Source organism: Alligator mississippiensis, chromosome 4 (genome assembly GCF_030867095.1).
Source record: "Alligator mississippiensis isolate rAllMis1 chromosome 4, rAllMis1, whole genome shotgun sequence".
Lineage (NCBI taxonomy): Eukaryota > Metazoa > Chordata > Crocodylia > Alligatoridae > Alligator > Alligator mississippiensis.
The window spans coordinates 207,729,764-207,741,399 of NC_081827.1; the positions used below are offsets into that span (position 1 = coordinate 207,729,764).

At 43.0% G+C, this 11,636-nt stretch overlaps 1 protein-coding gene across 2 annotated transcripts; it reads left to right on the forward strand.

The window, feature by feature from the left end:
* The first annotated feature begins 417 nt into the window (after positions 1 to 417).
* LOC102572390 (cytochrome c, somatic) lies at positions 418 to 6,967 on the forward strand. 2 transcript variants are annotated; one of them, XM_014599607.3, is made up of 3 exons: positions 418 to 592; positions 4,126 to 4,300; positions 6,235 to 6,967. In XM_014599607.3, the coding sequence occupies exons 2-3, from the start codon at positions 4,132 to 4,134 to the stop codon at positions 6,378 to 6,380; spliced, it is 315 nt and encodes a 104-aa protein (XP_014455093.1). In that variant the 5' UTR covers positions 418 to 592; positions 4,126 to 4,131; the 3' UTR covers positions 6,381 to 6,967. The 2 variants fall into 2 exon arrangements, with proteins under 2 accessions (XP_014455093.1, XP_006265315.1); XM_006265253.4 differs by lacking the exon at positions 418 to 592 and adding an exon at positions 619 to 888.
* Positions 6,968 to 11,636: the final 4,669 nt, after the last annotated feature.

The window sequence follows — 11,636 nt, forward strand, 5'->3', positions numbered from 1 at the left end:
TGCAGAGTGAGACAGCTTGGGAGTGACAGACAGCTTGTAGAAAAGGCCTAGGTAGCAGAGCTGGGGTCCAAGGGCTGTGCTTGGAGGACACAGGGAAAGGGGAAAAGCTTGTGGGGAACTTGCTCAGCAGACGCAATGCAGTTTGGGAACTGCTGGGATGCATTACATTTGGAAGTGCTTTAGTTTATGAAAGAGTTTTATGGATAAGAAGTGAGGTTTGGGTTTAGGGTGGAGAATTTTCACTGGGCAGCCCGCAACATCCTCACTAGCACCAAGGGCAAGGCAGCGCAACAGCACGTGCGGGCGAAAGCGAAGAGGGGAAGGGTGGGAGAGAGGGGAAAGCTCCTATTGGCTGAATCGGAGCCAATAGGATCCTTCCGTTTCGCGCGGACAGTTGGAAGCTGAACAGACCACTCCCAAGCCGTTGACACGCCGCGCACGTGTAGCGTCCATAGCACCCCCCAAAGCCCGCCTCCATGAGCATGGCAACCAATGAGCAGGCGGGGTGTCGAGCCCTGCCACCTGTGATTGGACAATTTCGTTGCGTTCTGTCTCAGGGGCGGAGAGGCGAGGGCAAGGCAGCTCCACGCGGGTCAGTGCGGGCGTGGGCCCGCCGGCGGGAGGGGTGGGGTGCTTCCTTGTATGTTCAAGCGCCGGCTTCTGCCCCGCGGGGCTTGTCCCGGGGCAGGAGGGGCGCTTGGGTCCTGCGCACTGCCGCCCGGCTGTGGCCGCGGGGCGGGACGGCGTCTTTCCCGGACGCCGCGTGTGCCGCTCTCTGAGGCTGTGGAGGGGACTTCCTCCGCCGCCCGTGGGATGCTGTTATCAGCATCTCGATTATCTCGCTCTCGGGAGTCTCGATTTTAATTACTTCCACCCAGTCACTGCTAAGTGCGTCGTCTTGCAGCTCCTTATATAATAACCCTTCCTCCTCCTGCAATGCTTGTAGATAATTGCGGTTTTCTCCCACGCCTCTTGGTGTTACTTAGCCAGACCCTGCCTCCTGCTTCAAACTATTCACCACAGTAATGTGTTCATTGAATGATCTTAATGCAAACTATTCCTCTCCTGTATAGAATATAAAGGTAACAAACGTCTACATAAGCTCTTCCAGCCTAACGCAACAGAAGGGGAAAAGTCATACACTGACAACCTAGCAAATCAATAAATATTTAAAATGTTTACTTATACTCACTCTTTTGTTAACCACCAGCATGAAGGTAGTACTTGTCTTAAATAGACGGACAACTAAAATTGGCCAGCGATCACCTTTACTACACTTGAAGTAAAGGTTGGAATAAATTTTCAAGCAGGAAACACACTATTGCTAGAGCAAAATGTCATGGCCCCCCCAACCCCCCCCCCCCCCTTTCAATTTAAACTTAAAGTGTTTCTTTTAGGGTTGTTTTTTTTAAGTTGTCTATGCTCAGTTTCTGGCTTTAGATGCATACAGTTACAACTGGATTCTTAAGCCACGTCCAGATGAGCGCGGGCAGCCAGGTGGTACGTGGTGCTGCAGACCTGCTTGTGGTGCCACGCATGGCACGTGCAGGTGTTCTCCGTGCTGCAAGGTAGTAGCATGGGGGTGGGGGTTGAGTCCGGAAGGTCCTGTGTTCAAAAAAACCCATGCAAAAAAAAAAGGCACACATGGGCAGTGCGCTCTGCCCAAAACTGGAGCCTGGCCAACTCTGAGTCATTCTCCAGAGTTCAGTGACTTTTGCCAACATTTTTAAACCTAGGTGCCTAAAATTAGGCTCCCAATTCTTAGTCTAGGCATCTTTATATTTAGCCTAATGTTGATATGGAATTCTTGTGAAATTCTGAGCCCTTTCATTTGTTTAAATTTGTATTTGGGAGCCTAAGTGTAGGCAGTCAGGCTTGAAAATCTTGGCACTGTACTGAAAATGTATGACAATAATTAGAAACATATTTTATATCGATGTGTAAATGCAAAAGGGTTGATTCAGGTGAACATTGCATCCTTTTGCAATCAAATTTTAAGGCCAGTCTTGTTTTACTTCTTATGTTTCTTGTTTCACATCATACTGTTGGATACTTACTTGGATATGATTTATTGTATATGTCTGCATGCTATTATGTTTCACTTTTTTTTAAGCAAAAATTCTTTGTGAATATAAAATTTAATGTGTGTTCATTTTTAACATCCTTTCTGGGTATAAGGACAGTATTTTTTCTTACAATTCTTCTTAGTCTTTAATTAGAAACATGCTGTTTATTGTGGTTTTTTTAAGTTTAAATAAAGAGGAAAATAATTCACATAGAGGGAAATTTAAATCTAAAGGGGGTTGCAACTTTCCATGCTTCCCTCCCTAGAAAAGTACTTGTCATGATATGACCATCTTGATATCAGGACTTTACAGTTTAAGGGGAAATCCACTGTTGGTGTCTATTCCTTTTATATGAAGGACTGGAGGTAATATATATTAAACAAGTTCTCAACTTTTTAGGCTTAAGACAGTCCTCATTAAACTCAAGGCAGCCCTTGGAAAATGCCAACTCTTAGTTTTCACTCATTTTTTACCTATAGAATAATAGAGCAATTTTTCTATTGCAAAGACCTCAGAAAGCTCACAGCAAGTTAAAACAATTTTGGAATCTTGTATGAAATCATTGGCTTTATCTTATGCCCTAAGAGTGCTAACATTGTGTCGCACCCTATGGCATCCTTGGAAGGATCTCAAGGCTCTCCATGCTTGGTTGAGAATTACTGCATTAAACTGTAGACACTGCATTAATTGAGTGTTAAAAGTGCATTTATACAGTGTGTGAAGGGTAAGAAACCAGGACCCTTGCAGACATTACACTTAAGACATGATTAACCAGTTAATCTCATCTTAAGTGGTAACAGGGCCACATGTTCATGCAATTAATGGCATGGTAAAACAGGGAATAAGCCACAAACTTATTACCGAAAATATGCGTAATAATTTTGAGGCTGATTTCCATCACACCTTAAACTGAACATGTGGCTGGGGCTGAGAGAGCAGATCAACTGATCAGTGCTCCCAGTTGCAGGAGTCCCAGTTAGCTAATCAGAGCTCCCAACCACAGAAGCAACAGTCAGCTGATTGGCACTCTCAACCACAGGGACAGGCATGCTACTTACCAGTGCAGAAGGAGCCCAGGGTCATGATCCCAGACTCCCTTTACTGGCAGTAGGGTTTCATTGGATATGATTTCCAATCCCACAATCACAGATGGCATGGCAGGAGGCGTGATCATTGGGATTGGGGATCAGATGAGATTGGGCAGGACCTGGTGGTGCTGCCAGATCCTTTGAAGGGTGCCACAAGGGGAGGTATGAAGAGATAAGCAGATAAGGATAGACTCAAGCTTGTCGTTGCCTACTAACCCCTCACTCCCACTGTCCAACCTCTCTGGTAGGAGGTAAGCACTGTAATATATAAATTAGTTTTGAAACTGTGCACCACTCAATTCACAAAACTTATGGAGGGGTCCCTCGAGTCCACTGAGGAGTGCCTTGTGGACTTCCTAGCCAAAAAGGCTAGGAACTACTGGGATAAAGGGATCCTAAAGATTCAGGTTCTGCCAGGATTTTTATGATAAAAGTACAATAGAGGTATCTGGAGGGCTTTTGAACATGTCCTTCAAAGTCCTGGTGTAGGGGGTGAATGGAACAAAGCCACAGTACTGCAGACATTCTGTGGAGCACTTTGTCTGTGCAATTATAGGAGGCTAATGTTATTTAATAGGTTCCCCAGAGGTGCCTCAAGCCACAGAGCAACCGAGAAGTGGTGGCTTGAAGTACTCTTAACTGTCTTTTAACTTTTAAAGATACAACACAGTATCTTGCATCTCACATTTTAGCTTATTTCAGTATTAGGTTGTCTCTAAAACTTTATTCATAATCATAAATTGCTAAATGATACAAAGGACTCTGAAGTTTACTAGAGTGTCCCACAAATTCTCCTATTCAGATTAAGTTCAACTCAACAATTCCATTAGCTAGCTTCAGAAACTGTCTTTTCTTCTTAACTTAGCTTGCAAGATGGAAATTATATATGTGTAGATGGTATACCTGATAAACAAGCATTATGTTTTCAGAAACATTTTTTAGTTTCTTGTTTGCATTTTGCTTTATAATAGATCGATATGGGTGATGTTGAAAAGGGCAAGAAAATCTTTGTACAGAAATGCTCTCAGTGCCACACAGTTGAAAAAGGTGGAGTGCACAAGACTGGCCCAAATCTTTGGAGTTTATTTGGTCGCAAAACAGGACAAGCTGCAGGATTCTCTTATTCAGAGTCAAATAAGAACAAAGGTAAAAAATAAAGGGTGACATGAGTGGGGTGAAGAACCAGAGGGGAGGTATAAAGAAGGAAATCTCTTAGGTAAACTTGAAACCATATTAAAAAAAAATCACTGTCACAGCTATTGAATAACAGACTTATAAGATGAACCTGAACCATGTTGTTGAAAACAGAATGCTGTTGTCCAGCCACTGATTTAAGATGAGGTTTTAGTAACCTACAGCATATAACAATTTTTTGAGATTGGAATCTCTCATCCTTTCCAGAATTTTGAAGATGTTAATGTCAGTTTCTTGGAGTGATAGCTCTTAGTATGATTTTGTTACAGCTGGTCATCACCCTCTACTGGTATTCCTCTGCTCTGCATTCATTATGCTTACTGGCATTTATTAACTTCAATTGTCTAATACAGGAAACCCTTGCTATTCGCAGGTTTGGCATTCACAGTTTCAAATATTAGCAAATGCCAAACCTTCATCTTAAATACACTTATAGGAGCTCCTCGGGAGCTCCGTGCTTGCCGCCGCCATGCTTCCGCTGCCGCCACTGGGCTCCCACCGTCACCACTGGGCTCCTGCCGTCGCCAGTGCAGCCGTGCCCTGCCTCCCCACCCCACTCCCAGCCACCAGGGGCACTGCATTCATGACGTTCCTAAACACAGTGTTGTATTTGCGGATTTCACTATTCACAGGGATATCAAGAACGTATCCCCTGCGAATGGCGAAGGTTGCCTGTATTATATGACAGTGTATTCATGTATTTTAATTCAGATAATTCTGAATTATCTGAAAGCCAAACAGGTATTTTTATGTAATTAAATAGAAGGGTGTTCATATTGGGAGTAAAGATATTGGCCACAAATGTTTTGTTTCAGTTATTCAAATAAATTCCAAAACTACTTTAATCTTTGGTTTTACTTACTGAAAGACTTCTTAGGATATTCAGTCTTATACTGGGACTTCATTGGTAGGAGAAGAGTATTCCTTCATACAAACAAATATATATTTGGCAGTTACTGGCAGTTTCTACTCAGAAAATGTAATTCTGTGAACTAATAATACAAGTGATACCACATGTATTTAAAAATAAACTGGCTGTGTGGTATCTAAGTGGACTTTAAACATGGATTCATCTTAGAAATCATGGTAACTAATTATACGCTGAAAATGAATGAAATGAGTGATGCTGTTGCTGCTTGATCTGTTAATGGTCTTCAGTTCTGTTTGTGTGAAGCCTTTATTGATAGGATCACAGGACCTGGCAGGGCTGGAAGGAATTGAAATTAAGTGTTTGAGAATTAATTTGATAATAAATAGAAAATCTTTGGATTCAATTTGAAATCTACTCCTAGGTAGAAGTCTGTGTTGCCGGAATGTATGGTCTCTTTTTCCAGATACTGAAACTATATTTATTACTTTAAAGTAGAAAATATTCAAAATGTGAACTGGCTTTAATACATTCAGCTCTCCAAAATGCTCAAGTGATTGCACTTTTTAATTCTGGCTTACTAAAATGAATCAAAGTAAATTTAACAGTTGTGTGTGAAATATGAAATGTATTCAGGCACTATTGAAAATTGGATGTCATATATCATTCATTTGCATACTCCCCTGACAGTCTAAGTAGATTATTTTCAAAAATGCATACTCTAGATCTTGACATGTTTTGAGTGTGTAGGTTGTAGCTCTGTTGGTCTAAGGACATAGGCAGACAAGGTTCTTTGGGTAAACGTGATATATTTTATTAGAACAACTGAATCATTGGAAAAATTGTTCTTTGCAAGCTTTCAGGAACAAGCACCCTTCTTCAGGCAGAGGGAGACTGAGACCCAAAGAACCTTGCCTGCCTATACCCTAGATCTTGAGACTCAATATGTTTGATATACTTAGCTATCTGTTGAATCAGCTGTTAAGAGAGTAGTACATAATTCTTAATTATATTTCAGGTATCATCTGGAATGAAAATACATTGATGGAGTATTTGGAGAACCCTAAGAAATATATTCCTGGAACAAAAATGATTTTTGCTGGCATTAAAAAGAGCAGTGAGAGAGCAGATCTTATTGCATACTTGAAAAAAGCAACCTCTTAAAATGTTACTGCAACAGTTGTAAAGTCAGTGAGAAAATGTTTTTAAAATGTTAATACCTCTTGTGTCAAAGTTCATGTTTCAGTATTTTGTTAATATTTGTTCATTAGGTACTGGCAAAATCAAATAAAATCTAATATTTTTAGAGGTTAACAAAATCGGGGGGAGAACTATATGTTGGGGTGATGTAGGTTCCATTGCCCTTACTATGCTGATCCGTTTTCCAAGTAGCTTCTGATCTAAGGACCCAGTCCTCCAAATATGTATGTGCATAATTTCATTTAAGTCAATATTAATTATTGAAGTGAGTATGGATTCAATTATAAAAGCATTAGGCTATGTTACTACCTTGACATTTTTACTGAGGAAAAATTAATCAGAATCTGAGAGATGTAGGTAACCAGCACATAGCAGGATTTAGCCCTAATGTAAAAGAGCATGGACAGACAAACAAAATGGAACCAGATTATAGGGAAAAGACTGTTAACTGATAGTTTTATGATAAAAGTCACCTTTGAGTTAAGATATTATATAGAGAATCTTGAGGATGATACAGCTACAGTTTGGTCTTTTCTTTGGTCTTAGTTTCACTTCTTGGCCTCTTAGATCGCTTCTCAGCCTCTTGAAGGCTCAGATCAAGTGTAGTATCATTAGTGTTTCTTTACATATTAAAATGACTTTACTGTCCATGAACTGGCAGACTCCTTACTACAGTTATGAGCCTGTTCACTGAGTCAAGTATTTTGAAGCAGGGACCAGGTCATCCCCCCCACTGGAATCCCCGATAGTCCCAGGGGAGGCACAGCCAGGCCCAGGGTCAGAGAGGACCTAGTGAGGGAACTTCTGGTGGGACTGGACATATTCAAATCAGCAGGTCCTGATGATCTCCACCCCAGAGTGCTGAGGGAATTAGTAGAGGTCATTGCGGGACCCCTGGCACAGCTTTACGAGCACTCATGGTGCTCTGGTGAGGTGCCAGGGGACTGGAAAAGGGCCAATGTGGTCCCCATTTTCAAAAAAGGGAGGAAGGAGGACCCAGGAAATTATAGGCCTGTTAGTCTTACCTTGGTCTTGGGGAAGCTCTTTGAGAAAATTATCCAGGTGCACATCTGCGAGGGACAAGCAGGGGAGTGTATGCTTAGGGGCAACCAACATGAGTTCATTAAAGGCAGGTCCTGTCAGACCAAACCTGGTGGCTTTCTATGACCAGGTCACAAGATCCTTGGAAGCAGATGTCACAGTGGATGTAGTATTTCTGGACTTTAGGAAGGTCTTCGACACTGTCTCTCACCCCATTCTCGTTAAAAAATTAGGAGATTGTTGTGTCGGTGCCTACAGTCAGATGGGTCACCAATTGACTGGAGGGTCTCACCCAGAGGGTGGTGGTGGACGGGTCTTATTCAACCTGGAGAGATGTGGACAGTGTGGTCCCCCAGGGCTTGGTCCTCGGGCCCGCACTGTTCAACATCTTCATCAGCGACTTGGACGAGGGGGTGAAAAGCACCTTGTTCAAATTCACAGGTGACACTAGGATGTGGGGAGAAGTGGGCACACTAGAAGGGAGGGACAGGCTGCAATTGGATCTGGACAGGTTACAGGGGTGGGAGGATGAGAATAAGATGGGATTCAATACTGACAAGTGCAAGGTACTGCACCTAGGGAGAAAGAACCAGCAGCATACCTACAGGCTGGGGATCACCGTTCTCGTCAGCACAGAGGCAGAAAAGGATCTTGAAGTCATTATAGACTCCAAGATGAACATGGGCTGCCAATGTGGGGACGCAGTCAGGAAGGCTAACCGCACCTTGTCATGCATCCATAGATGCATCACGAGCAGGTCCAAGGAGGTGATCCTCCCCCTCTGTATGACATTGGTCAGGCCGCAGTTGGAGTAGCGCATCCAGTTCTGGGTGCCTCACTTCAGGAGGGATGTGGACAACATCGAGAGTGTCCAGAGGAGGGCCACTCACATGATCAGGGAGCAGGCCCTATGAGGAGAGGCTATGAAACCTGAACCTATTCAGCCTCCACAAGAGAAGGCTGAGAGGGGATCTGGTGGCCCTCTATAAACTGGCCAAGGGAGACCAGCAGACAATAGGAGAGTCCTTGTTCCCCTGAGCACTACTGGGAGTAACAAGGAATAACGGCCATAGGTTGGCGGAGAGTAGATTCAGGCTAGATATCGGGAGGCACTACTTCACAATCAGGGTGGCTAGGATCTGGAACCAGCTTCCAAGGGAAGTGGTGCTCGCTCCTACCCTGAGGATCTTTAAAAGGAGGCTGGATAATCACCTAGCCAGGGTCATTTAACCCCAGCATTCTTTCCTGCCCCTGGCAGGGAGTCGGACTCAATGATCTGCCCAGGTCCCTTCTGACCCTACTAACTATGAAACTATAAAGTGGTTGGACACTTTAGGAGAGAGAAACAAATGAAAAAATCAAGCAGTTTGTATTGGTAACAGATACATTTCCCTTCACCAGCGGTAGAAGGGAAATGAGTGTAATTGCAACCTCTGAAACCTCTTCCTTTCTACCTCCTGGATTATATAACTAACAGGTTGGTCCCTACTTTAAAATGTATTTCACTCAACTAAGGCTCAAGGAAACAGGAGTACAAAAGCCCTTAATCATCAACTATTAAGGTACCTAAATATTACTTACAAATACATACTAGGCATATCTACTTAAAATGTTGACTGCGCAGTGGCTGAAAACTACTGCACAGTAGCACATCGCAGCACAGACAGTGCTAATACACTACTGCTCTGTACTATTAGGCTATTATGTAGTAGCATCACCTAAAAGACATTTGTGGGCACTACTGTGCAGTAGCTCTGGTTACTGCACTTTTATTTAGTACTTGCTAATACAAGTACTAAATAAATGTGCAGTAATGACTGCACAGCAGTATCTCATGTAATTTGCCCATTGCATTGTCTCACTGTGCTACTTCGAGACTTTTATGTAGGTATTATTTTTATTTTATGGAATGAGTAACAGGCCAAAGCACTTAAGTGATCAAGTCTATGGTACGCTTCAGCCTAGAACCCAGTTTTCTTTCTTATGCCTTAGGTACAAGACAGTCCTTTCATCTTACAGATAACGTTTTCAGTTAATGACATTAGACCGGGGTCAGCAATATTTTGTACAGGCAGGGGGCTGCTTTAAGGGAGCTTATATCTGTGTCTGGGCAACTTGCAACCTTCTCTGCATGCCTGGATCTGGACCATACCGCTCTTGCTCAGCCCCATGTGCCAGGATCAGGGTCCTGGGACCCTGTGCTACCCATGCTTGGCTCCATGTACTCAGATCAAGGCCCTGGGACCATCACCAGCCTCCGCACATTGGGATCAAGGCCCCAGTACCTTGCACTACTGCCCAGCTCATTGCTTCTGCCCATGCTGGGATTGGGGCCCTGGGACCTCGTGTGCCAGGACATGGGCCCCAGAATCCTGTGCTGCCTCTGCGAGGCTCTGTGCGCTGGGATCAGGGCCACAGAACCCTATGCCACCTCTACCAGGACCCGTGTGCTGGGATTGGGCCCTGGGGCCCCCTGCCACCGCTGCCCAGCCCTGTGTGCCAGGATCATGGTCCTGGGACTTTGTGCCATCTTTGCTGGGCACTATGCATTGGGATTGGCTCCCCCACTGCCCTGTGCACCAGATCTAGCATGCAAGGCCACATTTACAACGTGCTGAGTGCTGGATTTGGCCCTTATGCAGGGGGGCGTTGAGCACCCTTGTGTTAAATGATTAAATTAATGCATGCAGTAGTAACTTGGAGTGCCAAGAAGCTTGTTTCTTAAGCAGCACTTTAAAACCTGCTTTCATTGACACTATGCCACTTTTGCCTGTATTGGTTGTCAATGATAGGATTTATTTATTCGATTTATATGCTGCCCTTCCCAGAAGGGCTCAGGGAGGTTTACAAAAAAAATTATAAAAAGCATCAAATATTAAAACTACATACATATTATTATATGTAATAATAAGCACAAACAGTGCCTCAAAACTTAACCCCTCCTGCTAAAATCCTACCCATTAAAACATGCTAAAACACTTCCTGAAGTTGTCCAGACTCAGGTTCAGATGAACTGCAAGGTGGAAGTTCAAGAGCTGAATTTTAATGACCATGAATGGTTTCCTACATCTTTTCATCAAACAAACTTGGTGCACAGATGGTACTTGTAGAAGGTTGCCCTTGGCTGACCTGCAAGATTGTGATGGAACATAAGCAAGAAGTGGTCCCTTAGGACTTGATTCCACTACTGACAAATCCAGGGAGGCTTCTCATTTTGACCTGTCAGGCTAGTAAAAACTAGACTATCTCTGCTTTAATTTTCATTTGTCTCATAAAAATATAGACATTTGTCTCATAAAAATATAGACATTCTCATTTAAATTAAATATTATTTGTACCAAAAATATTTTAGATACACTACTTCAAACAATAACACAAACTTTGGGGCTTGAAATGTTTGCATCCTTAAATCAAATATTTGATAGAAACTGCCAATACGAAGATTTTTTTCTATAATACAAGCTAACATTTTGAATGTAGCATATAATCATTTGCCTTACTAGTTTGATTCAAATATTCACTAGAAACATATTATTTGCATTACCAATTAGATTCAAATATTCACTTGAAACATATTATGAAAATACTACCAGGAAAACTGAGATCCTGCTTTTCTACACATAGACTTGCACAAAAACCTGTATTGAATTTAATTCAAACTTTGGGCACAAGATTATGTAAGCATCCACAGAGGGGCCTGAAAGGTATTAAGAATGGCTGCAAAGTAAAAATGATGTTGTTATTTTGGTGAAAGATCACAGAAAATTAGGGTTGGAAGGGACCTCAGAAAGTCATCTAGTCCAACTCCCTGCTCAAAGCAGGACCAACCCCAGCTACGCTGCATTATGTACACCAACCCCCAGTCATTGTCTTAGCAACATGTAATAAACATCCCCCTCCCCTCCCCACCCCCCGGGCGCCATAAATGAGAGGCCTGTAATGTGGAGAAATGTTGGTTCATCATAGAACAAGGTGTAGAATCTAAACCGTTTTATTTGCCTGTTATTTCTTTACATTTCTTTACATGTGAGTTGCTTGTGCCACATGGTGTTGGGGAAAACAAACTCAAAGTCCTATGTGAGAGGTGGTTCTGATAGTGCCAGCAGCTGAGGGGCCAGGGCTGGCCAGCCTGCAAAGGAGAATCAGCTCTGAGCTATAGCACTGCAGTCAGCGGTCATG

Bases quoted from the DNA above. Each gene is read 5' to 3' on its own strand.
- LOC102572390 (XM_014599607.3), top strand. From the start codon at position 4,132: ATGGGTGATGTTGAAAAGGGCAAGAAAATCTTTGTACAGAAATGCTCT. The intron at 4,301-6,234 runs GTAAAAAATAAA...ATTATATTTCAG, and splicing joins AGAGTCAAATAAGAACAAAG to GTATCATCTGGAATGAAAAT.